This window comes from Chiroxiphia lanceolata, chromosome 14, assembly GCF_009829145.1.
Source record: "Chiroxiphia lanceolata isolate bChiLan1 chromosome 14, bChiLan1.pri, whole genome shotgun sequence".
Classification (NCBI taxonomy): domain Eukaryota; kingdom Metazoa; phylum Chordata; class Aves; order Passeriformes; family Pipridae; genus Chiroxiphia; species Chiroxiphia lanceolata.
In genome coordinates, this window is record NC_045650.1 from 20615827 (window position 1) to 20640394 (window position 24568).

At 43.8% G+C, this 24568-nt stretch overlaps 1 protein-coding gene across 1 annotated transcript; it reads right to left on the reverse strand.

Moving 5' to 3' along the window:
• Window positions 1-16670: 16670 nt before the first annotated feature.
• On the reverse strand, window positions 16671-24502 carry LOC116793952 (potassium voltage-gated channel protein egl-36-like). Its single transcript, XM_032702211.1, has 3 exons — window positions 24044-24502; window positions 21623-21669; window positions 16671-19912 (listed from the first exon to the last, which is right to left on the reverse strand). The coding sequence occupies exons 1-3, from the start codon at window positions 24342-24344 to the stop codon at window positions 19619-19621; spliced, it is 642 nt and encodes a 213-aa protein (XP_032558102.1). The 5' UTR covers window positions 24345-24502; the 3' UTR covers window positions 16671-19618.
• Window positions 24503-24568: the final 66 nt, after the last annotated feature.

Here is a 24568-nt window from a genome sequence, read left to right on the forward strand (position 1 = left end):
CTGACCAAAGGACTCCCTGGGCTTTTATACCTTCTCGGTCTGTTCTCAGATAGCCTGGGGTCTTCCTGCTTAGTCCTCAGCTCCTGCTGTGTCTCTGAGTGGCAGGTCTCTCTCACCTGGCTGGGCCACAGGTCCCTGTGCCCTTTGTTGTGCAAAATGTCGGTGCCAGTCCAGGTTCTCCTGCCCCAGAGCTTAATCCTCAGCCTGCACACTGAGCTACCTGCACTAAGTGTGTTCCTCAACAGGCAGTCCACAAAGCCTGTGGGACTCCCTCCAGAGCTGTCTTGACCAGCAAAGCTTCACTATAAACAAACCATGACCAAAAAAACAATTAAATCTTCAAATTCTAACAAAACCTGTCACTGCTCTTCATTCACCTCACTTTCTTTACAGAACAATCCAAACTTTGTAATATAAAGTCTAGCAATTTTTCTGTTCAATAGGGCTCAGACCAGGAAGAGTTTTATCTGCAGCACTAATAGGCTTTGCTGCAGAAAGGGAGACGGCATGGAGTCTTCAGGAAAGATCTTCATACTTTTGATGCTCCAAGGAAACAGGCTCTCATGGAGTTTTCTCCTCTCTTCCCCATCTCTCCTGCTCTGCCTCCTTCTCAGATGGCTTGTGTGGAGCCAAGATGATAGTACTGATGTGATGACCATGTAGGGCCACTGCCTTTCTGACTCAGAGATTGGGAACTTGGAGACTGTAATGAAGGCCACCAGGCATTTCCTTCCATGCCTGCCAGGGAATTTCAGTGTCCAACCTCCAGGGCTGAGTACCAGGCTCCAGATGGCTCCAGTACAGATGACCACTGCATAGGAGTCTATTCGGAATGCATTCACTTACACTGGGATTTTCTGAAGGCTTCAACATGTAATAATCAGGAGTAATTGTATATAAAATCAGTCCAAGATAGTGAAAAAGGCCATAGAAGGATCAAACTGAGTGTTACTGAACAAGAACCAGGGAGAAACCAGTTCTGAGAGGGATTTTTGGGTCAATACAGTTTCACTATTTAAAATAAAACCACTCCCAAAGGCACGTGGATCATCAATACCTGCAATGAGCTATCACAGCAGGAATCTCCAGCTGCAAACTAAGTCCAATCATGACAGGAGATGATGGAAGCAGTACTGTCGTGTAGATTAGAAACAGAGACTAGAAGATAGCTCTGCTTGGTCCTACAAGCTGTGTCAGTGGGTGACTAGATGATTTTATATTCCTTTTGACTAGCTATAAAAGTAATATAAATAAGATTGGCTATCTTAGAGGGGGCTGACAAAATTGTCATCTTAAGGCTTCAGCCAACAGTGGAAATTCTGTACTTTATGTTAACTGTTTATAAATAAATATTTCTATAATTACCTAAATTCTTAATTTAAGAGACTTGTTTCCTGGTTATTTATTTGGACCTGTCAATGCAAAGAGTTTATTTTTAAAGTCTTTTCAGGTTTCGTAGCTCAAGTACTTCAGAGCACTGCTAACAGCAAGAACCAGAGAGGCAGATGATAGGACATCAACTGTTTTTCTTGTCCAGGGTCTGTGATACATAAAAAGAGAAAAACTGCACAACAGTCTGATCCAAACCCCACCAACTGCAAATTTGCAGAGCAGATGCAGATGATTACGGAGTCTCACTCTCCACATCTTAGTACTTTGTGTCATCAGGCACAGTAACAGTCTAAAATATGCCCCTCTCCTTGGAAAGTCCATGTGCTCATCTTGCATAGGTGTCAAGAGCAGCTGGAAACTCAAGGTCACCACATATCTGACCCATTCACTCCACAGAAGTAGAAATACACCTGTACCACTCCACAGCAGGATTTGAACAACTCAGTTCACAGTTTGAATGTGAACTGGATTCACAGTGGATTACAGCACATCCACTTGTGCATCTTGATCATCCCAGAAGGTGTATGGGACAGCATGTTGGCCTAAAAACTTCCTCACTTCCCTGAGATTCAAAGATAAATCAGAGTGAGAGAGTAACAGAACCTGGTGTTGCTCCTACCTGAGCATGTTGGCAGACCCGAGGGCATCAGGGGACAGTCCCTGTGCTGTGTGAGTGCTTGGGTGAAAGAGCCTGCAAGCATTTGGTGGTGGTTGAGCTTTCTGCAGCCAGCGCAAGAGTTTCTACAAACCCTCAAATAAGCTGCTGCCATACCATCACCAGCTTTTAGCACAAAGATGTAGTTCAAAGTCTAGGCCCATGCTAAACTCAGTTAAAAGAACAGCCCTTCTACTCCCAGACAGTTCTCCCTGCCCTCTTTCGTCTTTAGGTCCAGAGCATTTAGTGCCCTGGGGCAGCAGCACGTACGGCTCTCACATGCACAGTCTGCTCCATGACCCCACTTCATGCCTGCAGAATGCAGCTTACTGCCCTCTCACATGCACAGGGAGGCCTAAGCAAACATCACTTCAATATTCCTAGCCCAAGCCTATTTCTCCTTTGCATTCAACATCAGCATAGCTGGGCCAATATGAGAGAGAAAAGAGATTTATTCCTTCAAGAATTGCCTATCATAAGCAGCAATCTCTCTGGCAGCAGTAGCCAGGGGACTGGCTGTGTGTTGACCCTCAGGCAGCCCTGCCTCTGATGTGGCTGATAGTTTGGGCTGTAGTGTATTCAGCAGCAGACTTATGTGGTGTTCAGGCTGTAACTGGGCTGGATTGAAAAGTATTCACACATCCCCATCATCACTAACTCTAGCTCTCCTGGAGACTATCAACTCCTCAGCCACCAAACTATATAAGTAAGCCACAGCTACACTAGCTTTTTAGTTCAGATCAGGAGTTTGGTTTTTAAGTTAATTAATTTCCTATTCACTGCACTTAATTTAATTTCCTATTCATCTGATTATTCACTTTCCCATTGTGGTGCAGTCTCATACCTAGTAAACTGAATTCCTTTTGGATGAAGATAAAATAGAAGATGTGCTTCCAGGAGTGCACCTATAGCGCTCCGGCTATTGGCAAGCACTCAGTTAATTGGGCCAGAACAGAGCAAGTCCAAAATAATCTCACTCTGAATCACATTTAGTGTGAATGTTAAATACCAAGGAGCAGCTCTTTTGTTTTCCACATCTGCTCTTATTACACCACACAACTTGTTAATGCAGACATGTTTACCTGTTAAAATGATCCATACTTGCTTGTGTGACTATTGAACCTGTTCGGACATTTTTAGCAGAATAGATTTTAATCTGGAACAGGGTAGCCAAACTAAGTTAGGGAGCAAGGACACATGCAGATTTACTGGCACCTCTGTGGGAACAGTAACCTCAAAGGAAGACTGTCTCAAATGCAGCCAGAATAGCACCTTCAGCCTCGGGCCATTCCTGGAAGACACAGGCACACTTAGCAACAAACTGCAGTTCGAAGTTGGCTTCAAAATTCTCCTTCTCCCCTCTGCAAAATGTCATAGGTTCACCCATGCATTAAGGCTTCACTGATTGATGTCAAATTCCTCGTGGAACAGAAGAGTGCAGCTCCCCAGAAGTTTAACCCTCCAGTTAGCCCCTGTTCCCACTCATAGGGACCTTCTCTCTCACCTGCCATTGAGATCTGAAAACCTTCTCTCTCACACACACAGAACATCTGCAATATAATCTAACTTTCCTCTGCTTCTCCAGGGCTGCAAGACCGACTTGGTGCTCCAGGCATTCCAGCTCCTATGGCACAGAAGCAGAGCAGGGAGGTGGCACTCAGTCTCAACACTAAGTCAGTTCTCCCCATTGTACTGAAAAACAGGGCTCAGAAAGTCATAAAGGAGGAAAGGAAAACTGGCCTATGTTTCCAGGTAGTGGCATATAATGTAGAAGATGATCTCAGCACTAACTGTTTCAGACAAACGACCCTTTACTAGTTCTTTCCATTTCAGCCTTGGCTCCATTCATGTTGCCTGAGACCTAGATCTATTTTTGGAAACCTTAAAAATATACAGGCAGTTGCCAGCCATTCTTATTCCAATGCAGGAACATTTTATACTGAAGACATTACTCTTGGCTCTTGCTCAGATGGCAGGGTTTTTTCCAGGTGAACACCAAACCCTGACCTATGACAGTGTTGTCTAGGTAAGTACTGCATCTGTTTCTGGGCTAGAATGTGAAGTGGACTCAAACTCAGAACTTCATTGTGAAGGAGCTGCCTAGAGCAAGAGTCTATTCTGGGAATGTTGATGCTACCTCTCCCACCCAGCTGATACAGTCACAAGTGAAGGGAATTCCCTCCCACCCTGTTAACACTACGTGGTGTGATCTACAGTCAGGGCTGCATGACCATGAGAGAGGGCACCCCTGCACAAGCCTAACTCTACACACACTCTGCACACAGCTTTTCCTTTCCCTGCAGCAGAACACGATGATGCAGCACACAGTACACACCACCTGGCCCAGTTAGACACGGGCATGACAGATGGCATCATTTATTTTTCTTAGTTTTTTACTAAACACAGGGCATCTCTGAGCAAAAAATACAGAGTATTGCATCACTACAACATGCAAAAATTGTGAAGTACATCACCACACCATACTATATTTCATTAATCCACCCCTGGGTTGATGCCTTCTCTCTGAGAAAATGGATTGCTTTGAAAGAATGGCTCATTAATCTAAAGAGGAATTACTGCAAGTTGTTCTGTCTTGCCTCAGTTTCCCTAGTTAATGCTTAATTACTGGGATGCTGATAGTCTTAATTAACTGTTGCAATGTACTCTAAGGGCCAAAGGCGAAAAAAGATTATGGCATTACTCAGCTTCCCAGGATTCATTTGGTATTATGAGTATTCTGAGGGATTGATAGGGAATCTGCCTTATTTTTTATCTTATTGGTCAAACCACTGGTCCCTGGGGAACTGAGCATGCGGGGATCTTACAGTGAGAAAGAATTAAAAATACTGTTAAAAGCACTGCTAAAGACTCACAGGAACCACAAGAAGAGATTTCACACTCCAGATCTTTGCCCAATCTCTTGGATGCTGGAAGCTAAATCCTCTGCCCCAGCACTGCTGCTATCAGTAAATAAGCAGGCAATATAAGGCCTGTTTCTCTAGACAAATAAAAGGCACAAGACAAGCAGATGAAAATTGATACTGATTTTTGAGGGGTTGGCTCACAAGTTTTGAGTAGCTCCTCATATTTCAGAATACAAGTGGTATTACTTTAACTGCACATTTCTGCACAGTTAAAGCTCAGTCCACCTAAGCCTGGTGTCTGGTATCAATATTGTGCAACAGGACAAGGAGATGTCAAAACAATGCAATGCTCACCACTCACAAACTCCATTCCCTGTGTGAAAGCCTTGAGCCTGACCTTTTAGTCCTTTTAAATCCAGCCAGAAGATCCTGTTCCTTAGATACATAAAAGCATGTCAAAAAACCAGTGCCTACCTACTTTTCTGGGTTGCTGAGCAGTTGATCTCCCAAGATATTCCTTGGCCTTGGATGACTTGGCCCATTTCTCTCTTGGATGCAGAAAAAAACACTGACTTGAGGACATGGAGGCTGCTGACACCTACTACAAACAGACTAAAATTAGGAACCTGCTTTATCCACCACAAATGATCATAGAAAATTCTGTTTTCTTCAGGCTTTTTCCTCCTTTCCATGAAGATGCAGATGATTTTGAATTAATTGAAATGGTGTATTTTGAAGGGATTCCTATACCACATGATACATCACATACCCTGCTTTTTAGCATTAAAATGTAGCAGACATCCCCTTCCCTTGCCCCAAAACCTACACAGACTAACCTACTCTATGAGTTCCACAACCACACCCTACTGTGAGTGTTCAGTCCCTGCCTTGGGTCTCTGCATGTCCACAGCAGACCAAAACAAAACACCAATAAACAAAACAAAGCTTAAAAGTCAACACCGTCCCTGTGTTCCTCTCAGGTTAATTCACATGGACCATTTGCTTGGGCACTGGCATTATTTTTAAATCTGTCTGCCTGCCATGTGAATTTTGTCTATTGACTTCAGGGAACATAGAAGGCCAAGTGTGAGGACAGAATATATGTTCAAATTACCCGAATGCATGCCAAACCATAGATGTGAAGTGTGTCACTTTCCCTTCAGCTGAATTTTCTGGCAATTTACATTTTCAAGAATTTAGAGGAAGTAGACCAACAAAATACAAATAAAATATTTATTTCCTTTTAGAAGGTTTCTTTTCACACAAGCTGTGTTTCTGTGAACATTAATACTGGTTCTACACAGTTCTGGGTTATCATCAGTAAACTTTTCATCTGAAGCAGGCAGGACATTTGTGTGTGATTAGCTAGGGCATTTTGAGTTTTGCTGACTTCATGCTTTAATGCTAGCACAATTCAGCAGAAATGAGATTTGATCTGGCATAAATCTGTAGGGACATGGACAGGTGATGTTTGATTTGTCTTCCTGGAACAAACAAGTTCAGCAAGGTCTTTTTAATAAATTTGAACCAGAAGAAAGAGTCACCTCTGGACTGGCTCCTTGTATCACCGGGCCAACGTGTTTCTGGTCTGATACTTAAGAGTCTTAAATCTGAATTTACTGCCCTGGTGAATGATTGCTCTTCCATGTTCTCTTCCACTTGTTTTTCCCTAGCTTTCCTCAATAAATTGAGTCAAATTTCCAGGATGATTCACCTCAGCTATAAGCAGAGATAATCCTGTACAAACTAGAGGGAATCCAGTACACTTTGCTCCTCTCCCAAACTTCTCATCATACCTAAACTTCTATCATTTCTGTTTTGACATTTTTACCCGATCTTCTCTCTGCACCACTTCATATTTTCATAACGAATGAAGTATTCTCACAAATCCCAATCATACTACATCACAGTACCGTGCCATTTTTATCTCTGTTATACCCAGAAAACATGGTATCACATTGGTGCCATAATCCAAAATGGGAAATATTTAGCAGCAAAGAGTACCTATGTCAAAAATCACCTGACAAATCCCATTCTGGAGAGCACTGGAGCAGCCCGCACCAAGTGAAGAGCAGCCTCATGTAGGGAGGTCATCCCTGTGCTGTGGGAATGAAAAGGGACTCAGCTCGTGACCCAAACTTCCTTCTGCACAATGGATCAATATCCTAGAAACACACAAACCAGCGTCTAGATGACATTCACAACCCAACAGAGCTCCTCAGCTCCCCGTCCCTCGACCCCAGAGCTGTGATCACCCACCCTCCACAGGTCTCACCCTGCTGCAGGGTCCCCTGTCATTGTGCAGGCCACAAGTTTTCATAGGATTTAGCAAAAATCTGAGACAGAATAACTGCACTCTAGATCTGGAAAATTCAGTGCTTAGAAAAAGGATCTCCTCTCCTGCCCTGCCTTGCCAAGCCCACCCGAGAACCTCAGCCCCCAAATGACACACAGAATAACGGAAGTTAATGCAAGGCCTTGACACCCAACAGCAGTGCAAGAGCACTTTGCTCTCCTGGTTCCTTGCTCACTGTACAGCTAGGCATGAACGAATACACAGGGTCCTGATGCTGTCAGTAGAACCTGGCCGTTGACTTCATTGGATGCGATGCCCTGGCATAGCTGTGCATAAATTCAAGTTCACTGCTGTTCCCAGTGTGGCATCCCGCAGCACTGGGAATGAAGAGCAAATTACTTAATAAGTGATAATCATCTGGTATATATAGCTTTGAGAAGAGCTTAGCATGGTGAAGAATTGAATGGCTTGGTTCTCGTATCCAAAAATAGCTCACGGGTAACAGCCCACTTTTGTATTCCAGTAAGTCCAAGTGAGAGTAAAACCAGCAAAACTTAAACATGATTGCTATTTTTTGTTCAGTAAACTGCAAGACCATTCTGTTTCTTTTTAATGTTAGTCCCAAATGTGCTTTATTTATTATACTTGTTTGTATTCTTCTCTAGGCTGACTCTCTTCTGACTTTTCAAGTCTATTTTATGGTAAAACGAATCTAATTTTCTGGTACTGTTTGGAGGTGTAGGATTGGTTTAAACTCAGATTAAGACAATACATTCTATTCTGTAAAGTAGTGGTTCATTTAATCTCAGTGTCTCATTCTCCTCACCTATAATACGAAAACACTAATTTCTCATGTTTCAATAACAAAAAGTTACACTGTAATTACTGATGTTTGCCAGGCAGTTGGAAGGTGTGCAAGGGAGGGTATGAGTCCAAATGATTACATATACAGCACTGTATTTATGAAGTTTGTTACCTTGTTTAGGAAAAAGTACAAATTTTGCAGATATCTCAAAGACTTTCTATCTGAAAGTCTGCCCAAAGAGACTGTAGCTAAAGGATATGCTGTGAAATTCAGCCTAATTATTATCCTTCTCAGAAAAGTTATGAGAGCTCATCTCTGAGAATCTGATTCAGTTCTTCCTTACAGTGGTGCAGACTGAGTGCAGTGATTCAGGATTAACTGTAACAAATCTGACTTGTTGGGTCAAATTCCAGAATAGTTTGTGTATCCAGGCTCCAAAGAGCTTGGGTCTTCACTTTCCGGGAATTGATTTAATGCTCAGAAAAGGAGGAAGAACATTTCACTGGCAACTCTGCTATACCGAGGGCTAGCTTCACCTTTCAAAATTATCAAATTAATTTATTGAACTGTTTATATAATCCACAGCTTTTGACTTAACTGCCTTGTTTGTAGAGTGATTTCAATGAATTGGATATTATAAAAAAGTAGATGTCTGGTAATGACGAACTGATGTGATTTTGGTGAGGGGCTTCCCTGTGTTTTTCCTCGACTAAGAACATTTTTTATATTTCAGCTCTGCCTCTAAAGTAATCATGGTTCAAGGCATCAATATTCATAAGGCATAAACGGTTCCCCTTTAGGAAAAGTAAAAGCAGTTTTTCCTGTTTGTGAAATTTCCACATTGCCAAGAACAAGAAAGCTTTCGAAACACTATCTTTGCTGCCTGCAGACCTTCACTGCCTTATAGGGTCTGAATCCCATGGATTCACGCTGGGGGCGGGCCAGGAATACTGGCTTTTCCTCTTTCTGGGTGATTCTGGGAGGCCCGCAAATGATGTCATGGTACATTTTAGGCTACAATAACAGGAAATCATCAGTGTTTACACTGCAAGACTGGGCTGTGATGTGATTTTCCTCCTCTTCCTCTCTGCCCCCCCCACCCACCTCGCCCCTGCCATTGACTTCCTTGATATATCTGCTTCCTCTGATTAAAATACTACAAGGTGACAACACTGAAGGAGGAAGAAGGAAAGTGGGGGAGACAGAAAGGCATATTTTAAAAAAAGATTATTCCCCACAAAGCACTAATAGAGAGCACAATCCTCCTTCTCTGGCCCCGCACATACTGTGTCAGTGCAGCAGCCCAGACACGTCAGAAACTGGACTGCTGAGGAGCTGGAGGATGAACCGCTCCCAGCTGAGACATGAAAAAGAAACTCTCCCCTCCCTAGCACAGATGAGTCACAGAAAAGATCTCCCTGGCAAAGTTTTGCTTCTGAACTTTCCTGCCACACAGGCACATCTGAAAATATATGTCATGGGCTTACGGACTCCAAGGAGGAGGAGGTCATGCTTTCAGGGTTTGGGTCACAGGAAGGATGCCAGAGACCTTTGCCCAGAGATTGTACCACAGTCTGTGGCAAACATCAGTTTTCAATCAAAGGTGAGTGAAGGTGCTGGGGTTGGGCGGGGCTTCAGGCACTGCTTCGACCACGGATGCACAGTATGAACATTAGATATTGTGTCCTTTCCAACTTGCTAATACAAAGGGAAGAAGGAGGAAGATGTAAGGAGGTATTCAGAAGACAAGGGATTCCAATGAGGTAAAACAGACTAATTGGCTTCAGGACAGGTTATGTTTCCTTGAAGGGTACAGCATGACTATATCCTTCCAGCTCACTGGTATGGCACTGGACTAGCAGAGTGCACACAAGCAGCTCCGAGTTGGGGGACACTAAGGAGTAGCTGGCAGGGGCTAACTCTAGAGCAGATAATCAGGATTGCTGGAGCTTAAGGAGAATGTGTGAGGAAACAGGTCATTTACACCAATGTGGAAGGAAGTCTGAGATGAGAAAGACTGCAAATATTAAAGAAGTTCTCTGTAAATGACAATGTGTAAAAGAAGCATACCTCAGGATAAGCTGGGATCTCCTTTCTACACTCTGTCACAAGCCAAAGGTATCCAATGAAACTGAAAAGGCAAATAATTTTAATGATTTTTTTTTCACACAGTATACACTTTGCTGTATACATATATATATATATATATATATATATATATATATATATATACCTGATCTAGGATATCACTGGGACCACAGTAGTTCTCTCTGTTCAGGAAAGAATTGGACTTTTTATGGGTAAAAAGGTCCATGTTGCATAGCATACAGAAACAAAGACTGGAGCAGCAGAGTGTACAATCAGGCTAATTTCTAACCTGTCTCTTGCTAGACTGTATGTGAACTTACTCTGCTGCAAGGAAATGGTAGAGATGCACAGAAGCCCTGTTTCTATTCCTTGAGCTTTCCTGTTCCCTGGTTTTCCATGAAACAGCATTTTCATGTCTTGCAACCATGTAAAGAACCTGGTATGTGTCTTACACTGGGCCATCCTTAAGGAGAAAGGTCTTTTCTGACACCTTCAGCAACTGTTGATACATTTGCAAAGAGTGGGCTTTCTGCTTTAAAATCCTTATTTTCTGTGTATGCTGTGTATCTGTGTTGGCCATGAGCTCCTCTGAATACAACCACAAGAGTGATAAAGGCACCCCCCTGAACCCATACAAGTTTGCAGATGACACAAAGCTGGGAGGAGCTGTTGACTCCCTTGAGGGCAGGGAGGCCCTGCAGAGAGACCGGGACAGATCAGAGGGCTGGGAATCACCAACCATGGGAAGTTCAACAAGGGCCAGATTCTGCCCCTGGGATGGGGCAACCCCGGATGTACGGACAGACTGGGAAGGAGAGGCTGGAAAGCAGAGCCAGGAAAGGGCCCTGGGGGTCCTGGTGGGTGGCCAGTTGGCCCTGAGTCAGCAGTGCCCTGGCAGCCAGGAGGGCCAAGCCTGTCCTGGGGGCATCAGGCCCAGCATGGCCAGCTGGGCCAGGGAGGGGATTGTCCCGCTCTGCTCTGCCCTGGGGCGGCCTCACCTGCAACATTGGGGTAGTTTTGGGCACCACAGTATAAGAAAGATATGAAGCTATTAGTGTCCAAAGGATGCCCTGAGGATGGGGAAGGTTTTGGAGGGGAAGCCGTGTGAGGAGCAGCTGAGGGCCCTTGGTCTGTTCAGCTGAGAAGAGGAGACTGAAGGGAGACCTCATTGGGCTCTTCAGCATCCTCCCAAGGGGCAGCAGAGAGGCAGGTACTGATCTCATCACTTTCGTGACCAGTGACAGGACACGAGGGAATGGCTGGAGCTGTGTCAGGGGAGGTTCAGGTTGGATATTAGAGAAAGATTCTTTCCCCCGGGGGTAGTGGGGCACAGAAGAGGCTCCCCAGGGCAGTGGTCATGGCTTGGGCCTATCTGAGTTCAAGAAGCATTTGGACAACACTCTCAGGCACAGAGTGGGGTTGTTGGGGTGTCCTGTGCAGGGCTGGGAGTTGAAGTCGATGATCCTTGTGGTTCCCTTCCAACCAGCATATTCCATAATTCTATGGTTCTGTAAGTCTAGAGATGAACAGGGTAGGAAGGGACAGAGTAGCAAATGAAATAATTTTATTTCTACCATCTATTTCTCTCCATTCATGCAACACTAGCAACACTGACAGCTTTAAACCATGCTGAGAAATCTCCCAAATGGAAAAGTATAAAGCCTGAGACACTCACTAAAGCAAAACTGGTGGGATTCAGAAAGTCTTCCTTAGAGCACCATGGCTCTGTTCAGTACATTTAGAAATCACAGGTCTCAAGTTCATAAAGCCAAGAGCAGACAGACGGGAAGCCTTTTATAAAAAACACAGTCAGAGACACTTACGCCCCGCATCTACGATGCAAGTGTAAAGGGCAATTTACAGCAGTTAGCAGAAGGAACAGGAACCATGAAGATGTGACTTCACCACTCTAAGTTACTCAAATAGTTATCTGTGGTCAGTGACAAGCTGATACAAACTGCATTAAAGTTACTGGGGCTATGTCTTCAATGTTATTACTAATGATATTATTACCTGAGGCAGCTAATCAGTGAGGAAAAGACCATCCCAGCAGTGCTCACACATTTATTATCTTCCAACATGGGTCTATCCTGGTCCAGAATAAATAGGAAGCTTTTGCCTCAGGCAGGTAGCTGGGATCTTAAGACCGCTTAAACATGTACTTCACTACCAGACATGCTTGAAATTAAGTACAATCTCAAATGCTTTGCTGAATGAGCTGTTGAGGCTTTCCTCCCTTTAATCCCAAAGACAAATTCTAAAGGTTCACTCACTGGTAAAGTGTGCAGACTAATTAGTTCATGTTTAGGAAGCAGTTAAAGATGAAGTCCTGTGCACTCTAATTATTATTAATAAATATACTCCAAGGCAGCAATGTGAAAGAAGAGAATTGTTCACTCTGTCACAAGCCTTTTAATATACGAAAAGCAATAGCCTAAAACTATCCTGATATATGCTATGAAACCACAGTGGCTGCCAAGAACCACATGAATAGATATGGATATGATTGTTAACGCTGCTAACACAGAAGGCACAGAGCATCAACTTCACGCAAGGCTGGGGTGAGAGAAGGATACTCACTTCATATTTTGCTCCCACATAAATGGTGGGATAGAAATTTGTTTCAAAGAGACCCAACCAAGCAGTAGATTAGAGTCAACCTCACTACATCATCCATGTCTCCTTCTTAGACAGAGACAAAAGGTGGCCTCACTGGAGAATGACTTCTGCAATTTGGCAACCAGGAGGGAGGGTGGCTACAATTAAGGCCCTTTGTGAGGATTATGAGAGTCACTCCTCACCAGTTTCCTTCAATGCTCCTCTGCAGGCAGGGGTAAGCTGAAAGAAGGATACTCAGAAAGTTAAGTAGGACAGATTTAGCCTCACCACAAGCAGCTGTTTTTCCAGGCACAACCTTGAGGCTGAAAACAGGTTTGTTCGACATGTGGTAGCAACAAAGTAGTTACAAGCTGCTTAGCCACAGTAAGTGGACAGACCCTCACACACACACACACAGTCTCCCATCATTCAGTCACCAAGGATCTTCCATCACTTCTTTGCAACGTTGTGGGTTCAGAATGAAAACCTTTCTGGACAAGCACAATGACTTCAAATCTAAACGTATCCAGGAGATCAGTGCTACAATTGCACAGAAACACAAAAAGGAAGAAATATCTGGAAGGGACACTACTTGCACTTCAATGAGCAAAAGATTAAAAGCATGACCATCTGAGCGCCAGTGTATCTCTTGAGAGTGTTTGTTCTTGAGTCCTGAGTCCTCCAGTCCAGATTTGTGAACTTTCATTCACTTCTTGCACATGTCAAATGCATTTGCCTTCTGTGAGTCAGAGCCTGGGGCTTCACCAGGCTCTGACTTCACCATCCAAAACTGAATTTCCCTTTGCTTCTGAGTCACTCTGCCCACAGAAAGACCGTGCAGATAGGCTGTGCAGATGCAGGCCAAAAGATTGTGTGAGTGTGCTGCACCAGACTAAATTTTTCACACCCTGAGGGCTCAGGGAAGTCACTGCCCACCCTGGCACAATAAGTTTTCACCAATCATGGTGCTAGTAGTATTCAGGGTAGGTAAGAATATGGATTATTTCTCTGAAAGTGTCCTGAGCTGTGTCAGTGGCCCCTCTCATCCATTTCACGGGTACAAAAATTCTGACATACTACCCCTTCTGTGAACAGTATCCATCTCTTTTATAGCCTTTGTAGGGGAAAAGAGAAGCAGTGGATCAGGTTTGGCCCTTCCCATAATGAAACATTTGACCAAGAGATTTCTTGCAAGGGCCTGAAGTCTTTTTTGTTCCAGCTTTGGACAGGTTGGGTCAAATAACTGCACCTTGTTCAAAGCACAGGGAGCACAGAGTTTTGTCACAATCCCAAGAAGCACAGCAGCAAGCACGTGCTTTGAAGTATTTGGGGATGCTACAGAGTTAAATTAACTGGAAATTCATCCCATCGAGTGTAGACAATGTTAAGAAAACAGACTCAGAAGAGAGGGACAGGAGTATTGAATTTCTAACTGCTTTCATGATGTCACTAGCTGACAAGCAAGGAGTAGGTAATATTATTCAACAGTGATGAGTGGCCAAGGTGAGAAGTCCTTTACCTCAGTTTAAATCCTGCTCACATCACAAGCTCTGCCACTGTGTTGGAAGTCACAAGACCAAACTGCATCAGTTAATTTGCTGCCACTCTGTGGCAAAAGGGGTGGGGATATGAAACGGCAAATGAACGGAAGAAAAGAGTCTGGGACACAGCACAGTTGGCTACCTTGATGAGGCTCCCACTTGCAGTAGCAGCAAAGTTCCTCACTTTGTGCAGTTATGCCTCAAAATCTCATTTGAGCAAGAAAGCTGATATCCAGGATGGATCATTTTGTCTTGCTGCAGAAGGCTTTTCTTCCTCTCTGCTGCTCCTGATGAATGGACAGTACTCATCTGGAAGTGCTTGGTTGCCATGGGAAGGCATAAAACTGACTTCTTTGGAAACCTAGTTAGGAAACCAAGCCCATGTGGAAGTGACAAGGTGTGTAGGGGTCTAACAGAGACCTTATGATCTCAAATTTATTTATCATACTGGGCATCAAAAACAGCTTGGTCCTTAACCCACTGTAAGACAATTTGTACTAAATTATATAATTTTTAAATGAAAGATGACAGAGTTTTGGAAGAGGGTAAAAAAAAAAGGATTGAGGGTGAATGCAGCTATCAAGGAAGACAGTAAGTTCTAAGCACAAAGTGCCTGATGTGGCTAGTTAAGGAAACCACACAGATAAAAATCATGTTTGGGGGTCCAATAAAATCCATATCCATGATATTGCTCTCATCTACCCCTAGATCACCTGTGGCCTGAGACCTGACTCCCTCCTCCCACCCAAGCACTGCAAAAGAGCTTCAAAGTCGATCAGAGGCTACAGGAGGGCCACAAGGACAGTAAAGGATCTGGAAGGGAAGCATTATGAGGAGTGGCTGAGGGCACTTGGTTTGTTCAGCCTGGAAAAAAGGAGACTGAGGTCAGATCTTCAACATCCTCCTGAGGGGCAGCAGAGAGGCAGATATTGATCTCTTCGCTCTCGTGACCAGTGATAGGACTAAAGGAAACAGCTGGAGCTGAGTCAGGGGAAGTTTAGGTTGGATCTCAGGAAAAGGTTCTTCCCCCAGAGGGTGGTGGGGCACTGACCAGGCTCCCCAGGGCAGTGGGCACGGCCCCAAGGCTGCCAGAGCTCCAGGAGCACTTGGACAACGCTCTCAGGCACATGGTGGGATTGTTGAGGTGTCCTGTGCAGGGCCAGGAGTTGGAGATGATGATCCTTGTGGTTCCCTTCCAACTCAGCATATTTTGTGATTCTGTGATTCTATAATCTCCAGCTCCCCAGCTGGGCCACAGGAGCAGGTCATAAGCACGGATAAGCCTCAGTCCCTTCCTTTCATTGGGCTGCACTGGAGTAACGAGCGAACTGTTCCACAAACTACTCTCACAGTGGGTAACAGCAGCAGGCAGAAATGCTTTCCCCTTACCACTCACTAAAGCAAAATGCCTTGTAGTGTTCCTCTTGCTTGGGAAACCTGCAGCTCTCTCCACGAGAGAGAACTGTGGTCTAGAGAGGGGAAGGACTCTGACCTGGTTGGCAAAGCCGTATTGCCAAGCAGAGGCCCCATTTCCCCATCACTTCTGTGCTGTGTGAAGCTGTGTTGGCATTTCCAAGTGACAAGCAACTCCTCCTACTTCCACAGTGGGGAGCACTGGGAACATGAAAAAGGACGGGAGCTGTATTTATTCCATGCTTTTTCAGAGGTCAGCTCAAATTGGCAGCACTGGTCAGCATGCACAAAGGAATTTTTTGCTGGGAAATCCTAGACTAGTTTGCAGGAATGTGTTCTTTTTACTGATACTTCCATGAAAGAAGTCAAGAGTGCTCTTTGTCATATGGTTTAGTGTCATATGGTAGTCCTGCAAGGAGCAGGGAATTGGACTCGATGATCTTTATGGGTCCCTTCTAACTTGAGATATTCCATGGTTCTATGGATTTTTTAGTTTTCTGAACAATAAAGATGGAAGAATTTTCATAAGCTAAAAATGTCTCATTACATTTTTCTTACTTTGGACATTATATCTGTATCAATACATTACTGTATTTGCACGTTAAACATGTAGATGTTTTTTCTTGTTTTGTCTTTATTTCAATCAAGTGGGTTTACTCAATTAAAATGTCTCATTGTGGTATTATCAAAGTGATTGTTTCACTCTGGACCTGACTGGTGATCACTGGACTGGGTGACCCTGGTAACTGTCAGTGGATGTGATCCTGACTGGGGTCTGCAGATTCACTCCTCATCAGCACAAATTTGCCTCATGATGAGGAGTCTTGGCTGAGTCTGGTTGCCATCTCTGGGCCTGCCCTTCTCAGCACACTTCACCTGGCACCGTGTACCTGGTGCCTGGCTGATGAGGGTCCTGCTCTGGCCATTGTGGTTTTGTGCTTGAATCCTGGGTCGCTGACTGACCTTCCAGGAAACGCTGGCCCTCACTGCATCCTGACAACCTGATTCTTAAGAGATATCCACCTTTTGACTTTTTATTCTGATTCAAAATAAAAGCATATTATCAACTGACATTGTCTCTCCAGCTTCTCATGTGCTTTGTGTTGTGTTTGCAGCATTTTTAAATTTCACTTTAGACAAAAACATACTGTAATTGCATTAGAACAGAGGGAAGTTACCTCGTGTTTTAATACAAATAAAGTAGCCTTAAAATTATATCCTGAACAGAAAAATCATAGGGACAAAATTTAATCAAAATTGCAATTAAACAACCTTGATGAAATTTAAATACATAACTGTTATTGCATACAGATTTTTTTACTTATTAAAAAAAATAATCTTAGCACATCACTCTGCCATATAAACAATGGGACGTGGGGGTTTCTTATACCTTAAAAACTTTTGTTATTTCAAAATTAAACATACGTAACAAGCCTATACAGTTAACAGATAAATATTCCTAGTTTATATCTATGCCTTAAGAAAGTAAATTACATTAAAATTATATGGAGTACTGTAGATGATGTAATTCTTTTTGAACAGCAAAAATACACAGATATTTTGGCTAATAGCTCAGTGACTGTTACATAAAAATCAAGAACTGTAGAAATGTGTTGATACACTGGAAGTGTCTGATGAAATTTTCATCTCACTGAGGTCAATGAGAGGTTCCCATTGACTTTGGCAGATACAAAAGAGCTTTGCTGTCAGAGGGCTCCCCTTGCTGCTACCAAGATGCCACAGCAATACTTGTGAGCCCTCAAGGCAGGTTATCCAAAAGCGTGGGCTTTTAGGCCCACAGGTATTCAGTTCAGCCTGCTGCCTTCTTTACATGTACATCCGATTCTGGCAAATCAGATGTACTGGCTTGTTTAGATAAAACAAGGAAACAGAACATTGTTAAAAATAGCCAATCAGAACCCATGCCTCCTCACTGCTGTCAGAGCAGGACCGTGCACAGATCGTCTTTCCCAGCATGCAAAATGACATTATGGTCTGTCAGGCGATGGAGGGCAGAGATAACATCATGAGTTGTTTGCCAGCTAAGGCAATATGCTGTGAGCTCAGATCATAGAACTGGGTGCCGTGGGGCACATTCTAGGCTGCAATGCAGTTTGTCTCTGAATAGCTAGGGGGGAGAGAGAAACCGTGGCACATAAAAAAGCAGGGGATGAGGTACAGTATGGGAAAGACCCTTGAGATTCAACAGTTCTGATCAGTTGTGTATCAAGTACTGCAAGCTCACCAATTATTTGAAATATGCTAAGGCAAGTAAATGCAGTAAGAACTATTTGCACTCCCCTTCCACCAAAGTAAATAAACCGTGCTGAAGGTTTATTGCTAAAAGCAAATGGAAACAGAGGCTCCGAAATGTTAATGTTTCTTTCTTCTCTTCAGCTTCTGTTTGAAGACAGCAACACCATAATAGCTTTTACATTTTACCAGGAAAATGGGTATCGGGATGATAATGGTTAACATGCTGAACACTGCAGCTAAGGCTGCTGTCACTTGACCAGCTGTGGTGAGAGGGATAATATCTCCATAGCCCACAGTAGTGAGTGTGATTAAAGCCCATCACAAGCAAACATGAATGTCAGTGAAGTGCAGCTCCCCTGTGTAGGAAGGATGGCTACCTAGCAACTCCCCATAGAAGAAGATAGAGGCAAAGAAGAGGGTCTCAAAGGCCAAAATCATCAGCAGGATGCAAATCTCTCTGAGGATGTAGCACAGACCCTGAGGATCAGTGGCATTTCTATCAGCTTGGATATCTTCAGAAGTTTGAGACAGACAATGCAAACAAAACTCAACCAAAGCCCCAGGCTTGGTGTTCTGTGAATCTGCCTAGCCATAAAGAGTTTCATATATACTGGGAAGAGGGAGAAGAAGTCAACCATGTTCAGGGGATTTTGGAAGAACGACTTGTTGTCTGGACAGAAACAAAATTGCACAGAAAACTCAAAAGTAAACCAGAGGATATAAATTAGCTCCAGATGAAGCAAGCAGGCAGTCTGCTGGTAATAGGGTTCCTGGTCATTGTGGAAGACCTCAGAATCACCAACAGAGGTCAAGCTAGGAGTAAAGAACCCAAATTGTGCCTTAGTCTCCTCGCAGAATATGATGACAATTCCAACGATGAACAGTAGAGAAACAAAAGCCAAGCACTTCGGAGGGAAGAAAAGGCACATATATAATTAAATCAACAAACAAGTATCATATAACCTCACTGCCCTACCACAACCCCAGGACCACCTCCACAGGCACAATACAATCCCAGACTAATCTTTCTCAAATCAACATTGTTCAGCTCACATGGGAGTGCATTTTCTCCTTCCAGATTTGAAAAATAATAGAGAAGATTGGAGTCAAATAAAAAAAACATCTGAATTCTTATATTGCCATTTGTAAGGAAATACTCCAACAGCTGGAGCAGTGTGGACAGATTGACACTGAGGGCCTCTTCAGTGTTAAATGTTGGCTCCAGAAATACCAGCAGCACAGAAAACATCCTCTGCAAGACTCTGACTTGTGTTTATTGTTCTGCATGCCTGACATTTTAAAGAGGCATGGGGCATGCATTTTGTGTAGAGAACAGGGACAAGAGAATGAGAGAAAAATAAGGTGTCTATTAGTGAGAAGAAAATTTTGGGTTTTTTAATCCAGGACTCAAAGTATACCTACCAAAGATATGAACCCATTAGCATTTTTCATGGACCCATTCCAGTAATCCCAAAGGACACAGGCTGTGTCCATCTGCACTTATAGTATTACCTTAGCACTGAAAGAAGAAAAAGTTTTTTCAAATATAGACCAAATCTTTGGCTGCCACCTGGTTCACCAGCCGAAATCCCTTCTTTTTGTCTGGACTATGAGGCGTTGGTCATCAGTTTGTTCATCTTCATCCCAAATGTTATATTCCTCTGGCTGCACCTCTTTGTTATTCAGCTTCAGCCAGCAGCAGGGTGCTAGCTATGTCTCATTTATTTCCCAGAAAATCAGCTCTTCTTCTAAGACTGATCTACAGGTATCAATGGGGCAGTGGAAATGTTTGGTCCTATAACAGTTCAACACAGAGCTGAATATCTCAGCGCTCCTGTCAAAAAAGAACTCTTTGGCGGTGGGATCATAGTCGTAGATTCTTGGGGCATGAGGCTCTGTTAGACTGCACAGCTTGGTCCCTGGGAAGGTCTGAAGAATGCTGCTGTATGTCTCATATCTGACTCCTCCAATAATCAGGATGATTTTTTCCTTGGAGTCTTCCATCTGTGAGGGAGGAGGAAGAAGCAGTCCTCATAGGCTCTTGTTTATCTTCAGTTGAAAAGAGAAGAACACAAAAGAAGTAAAGAAAAGCAAGTTCTGAAGCAGTAAGGATTTCCAGGGAACCTCACTGCAGTGGTTTTAATCACATTTTGTACCTGAAACCTGCATCTCCTACAGGGAGGAAGGCCCTTCTGCCCTTCCCCATCATGTTCAGTGCCTGTTCCTAGACTTTGCTCTGTGGATGCGTTGTCTGAACACTTTTCAGGATATGCATCAAACAAAATGACAAACATCTGTTTTGCATTGTTCTCCCTCTCAGCTTCTCCCCATGGGGACAGAGCACACAGTCCAAACTCTGTTTCACCACAGTTGTTCATATACTGTAGATAATCACTGCAATCAACTCATTTGAGGTAAAGTTTCATTCTCATACATCCTTCCACTATCCCTTTCCATGTCTAGTTCTTCCATCTCCACATCCAATTTCTTTCTTCTCCACAAGCATTTTCTTGCAGTGACCTTCATGTGCCAAAGACGTACAAGGTCATCAACAGCTTATTCTCCACTCAGGTCTTAAAAACATAATCTCTTGTGTTGAGCCTGGCATAACAAGTTTCACAACAGACCCTGCTGCTTGGTGGGAACACTGAGATTGCCTGAACTACGCTTTTTCCTTCAGTCTTCCCTGTAGAGAGTCCCACTGAGCCAAAACATCTTTCCCTCTGCAGAAAGTTGCTCTGGAAGGTTATCTGGAAACTATATGCAGGATTCCTGGAGTAGCTAGAAATGCAGAATAAGATACTTGCCTCCTCCTGACATCTCAGAATAGCCCTAAGATTCTGCTGCCAAGGCCCTCTGGCATTGGAAAACATGTTCAGCTGCTTATTTCCTGTAATACATCCCCTTTTGCTCTTCAACAATTTAATGTGCCTGAAGAAAAACTCAAGACCTGCTTTATGAACATTATTCTAAGAAGGTAGGGAAACCAAGGACCTATGTGTTCCTTAGGAACACCCAGGAGAGGTGCAGAATAGGGGCAGGATGTTATTGAGAAAGTAACTAAGGCCGTCTTTTACCCACATGTATTCACTTCTGACTTTCTTAACTCCTCCATTTCCTCTCTTCCATTTCTACGCATTCCTATCCAACCTTCTCTGATGCCCTGCATAACTGAAAGTCCAGCTGTCCCTCCTCTTTTTTTTGCAGAAAATGCTGAACATGGGGGTCACAGGTCACTTCTGCAACAAACCTTGTAAAGAACTATGTATAGCACTTCATTCAGCCTTATGAATGAATGGAATGCTAGAAGCTGCAGCTTGGTCACACGCTCACGGTAGAAGAGAATTACCGCCCATCTGCTGTCCTTCCCAATCCCAACATACGTGAGTCTTGATGCACCTTCACCCTCAAGCTTCCACTAACTTCAACTAGAGCAGGATTCAGCATAAGGACTAAAAGTGTGTTGATATTGTTTAGTACTTGCTGCATAGGAATCCACACAGCATGATTCTAAGCAGGTTAAATTAATCCATCACTCAGCAAATCCGGAGTTATATTATTGGACTCTGTTGCCTAGCTCTCTAAAGAGCACAGTGATTTTTGAGATCCCAGCTAAACTTGCCTTCATCTGCTTAGAATGCCAGATATCTCTCGCTTAAACATAACAATCCTTATGTGAGAACTGAGCTGAAAAGTGCCATTTCATAATCTTACCTTGGTGCTCTTGGAGCAACTCCGCAACCAGAAGAAAGGAGAAGAGACTGGGAAAAACAGAGACAAATTCAGTGAAAACAGCATGTTCAATGGCTAGTCGCCAAAGCTCAAGTCTCATAGATGCCAGAAAACAAAATCAGCCACTAACACTGAAAAGATACAGAGGCCCCTCTCCCTTGTTCTCTGCCCTATCAGCAGTCGCTCTGCCTGGTCCAGGAACAGTAGTCAAAGAAGAAAGCAACAACTACCAGGCCAGATACACTCCAACTGCTCTGACACCCACTGCTCTACCAACAATCTCAAAGAACCATGGTGTTTGGAAAATAGGTGGAGCTCAAATGTCATAGGACCAATAAAGATTAAACTATCAAGCCGCAGAAAGGCAAACAGAGCATTTTTCTTCCTTGGCTGTGGCTTATTTGAATAAAAAAAAAATACAGAAAACAAAGAAGCAAACAAACAAAACCACCTGACCTCCCATCTTCTTGTCACACTCTCTTCTTTTTTGGTTTAAAAGACTTTTTCCTTATTTCTGGATCACTCAAACCTTAATCTTTTCTACCCACTGATTTTAAATGCATTTTTTGACATTGATTACTTCAGGAAGAAGGCTGGCACATTGTTGTTTATCCTAGTCAAGAAGAGAATGCTGCTATTTCCTTTCAGCTGACATTCCAAGACCTTTTCTAGGTATCACCTGTGCTTACTTCAGACTCTCCAGAAAGCAACTAGAAAAAGGATGTTCTTTATTCCTGACAAGAGCAAGACTATTCAGGAAGGTTTCTGGGGGCTTCCTTTTCAGTTACACAGATGAAATGCAGATTCATGTCCCTTCACAGAGGAAGTATTATCACAGTTCACCTGCTGGATTTTTCATTTTAAGCCATTACTTATATTACCCTAGCAAGTTTATTTAAAAAAATAAGTTTTCAATTTAGGCCTTTTACCTAGACAGCAGTCTGGTTCTTTGATCCTCATCGGCACTTCAACCGTGAGTGCAAATAGCCTCACTCACCCCAACCATCCAGATAATCCTGGCCTCTTCTCTTAGCCAACACCACAGCAAGGCTGCAGAAACTAGAATGGCAAATTGCTGCCAATCTTGTGTGGGATATTCTGGGTAACAAGCCATATTTAACCAATACCTCCCAATTCAGTACTGAGCAACCTCATAGCCAAACATTGCTGACAGAGACACAGCACAAGCATAATTCTCCTTAGATCCAGACTCCAAAAGCATGTGAAATCTATGCTGGTTCAGATCTTGCTCCCTGCTGTCTCTATAACAAGCACTAAACTCTTCACGTCCTTCTCCCTCTCTGCAGAGAGTAAGAATGGAAACTACTCCTTTAAATTTGATTTCTGATATGTCTCTAAGGTTTTGATCAAGCCTGATATATCCTATCTGTTCCACAGCACTGTTTGCCTTTTATAACCTTTGCACTGCAACTGATTTCTAAAACCCAGAAATAATCTGGCAAGCAAAATGACACATGGTGTTCCTATGATCTGAATAAGACCCCTTGATTGCAATAAACAGCTTGTCCTCTCAGAGCATTTTTTAAGCAGATGAAAAGTGCAACTCCATTTCCATTTCCAGTGCCCTATTCCAAGCTTTTTCCCTGCCTCCCATCTTCTGAGAATTCATTTTCACTGCATGAGGCACCGCGGGGCTTTGGCGATGTATGTCAAATCTGCTCCCTCAACCTTAATACTTTGAATAATGAACTCGTTTCAATTTGGCCTACTTTTATTAACACCAAAGAACAAGGTAGACTTTTCAAGATCAGGTGATTGAAGCTACAATGAACTGAGGCATTTTTCAAAGACGGTATTTTAACAGAACTCATTCAGCATTTCTTTCCCATAATCTGTGGTATTTAATAAAATAAATATTTTGTCCAAGGCAGAAGTTCCGTGGTTTTTTTCCCTGTTCACTCATATTTAGACGCACCGGTCTCAACTAAGCACTCAGGAATACTCATGTAGTCTGAATTGGAGGGGTTGTGTCTTCATTAACTACATTTGTGCTAGAATATAAGAGAAGTTTTAGCTTTCCAGTATAAGCATTTCTTTAGAGGTTGTTCATAAAATATTTGTGGGGATGATTAACAGATTCCTACTTCAGAATACTGAACAAAAAAAGCTTAAGCTATCGTAAAGTCCTGACAGTTTTAGGGAAAGACCAAGCTACCCTTTCGGTGCTGGAGATAGGACCAGAACCTGCAGGCTTAGCTTTTTTACTCTCAAAACCAGTGCACGGAGCTCCTGCGGAATTTCACCTCCAGACCTTTTTTTCCCATCCCATGTTTCAGCTCTACCTCTCCCCTGACGTCTAACACAAGTGTACTTCTTAGATTACGCAAACAGATCAGTGAAAAGTTTTTTTAAAAAACTTTCAAAAGTAAGGTGATTTATTACCTGGATTACTGCAAAAACGTGTAAAATGTTGCAAGCGGAGAGCGGTTAAATGTTCTGCAAGTGCAGATCCGCCCAGCGCAGGCTGGCAGGGCGGTGGCAGTGGCAGTAGCTGTGACCTGGGCAGGGGAGCTGCCTCCTCCCCGTGCCCGGCAGCCCCGAGTGCGGAAGGGTCCTGCAGACACGGCGTGAAGCCCTGCACTGCCCGCCTCTGACTTCGCCTCCCGCCGCAGGGACCCTGTTCCACAGCCCCCCAAGGCCTGCATCTGGCCGCGCTTCCTCGCACGGCTCCGCTCGCCCTCATCTCGGACACTTCTTCGCCGTCCCTCAGTTCCCCGCAGCTGCACGAGAGGCCAATGCGCCTGTTCCGCGCCCCTTGGGCCGGGCGGATCCCCGGGCGAGCTCCCACTACGCTCGGGAAGCGCGGGCAGCCCCGGGACCGGGAGGCGGGAGCGGCGCAGGGAGCAGGCGGGGCGGGAGGCGGGAGCGGCGCAGGCGCGAGGAGCGGTGGGCGGCCTCGTCGGGCCT

Bases quoted from the DNA above. Each gene is read 5' to 3' on its own strand.
- LOC116793952 (XM_032702211.1), bottom strand. From the start codon at position 24,344: ATGAGGGCGAGCGGAGCCGTGCGAGGAAGCGCGGCCAGATGCAGGCCT. The intron at 21,670-24,043 runs GTAATAAATCAC...TGTTTTTCCCAG, and splicing joins ACGTTTTTGCAGTAATCCAG to TCTCTTCTCCTTTCTTCTGG. The intron at 19,913-21,622 runs GTAAGATTATGA...CCTCCCTCACAG, and splicing joins GTTGCTCCAAGAGCACCAAG to ATGGAAGACTCCAAGGAAAA.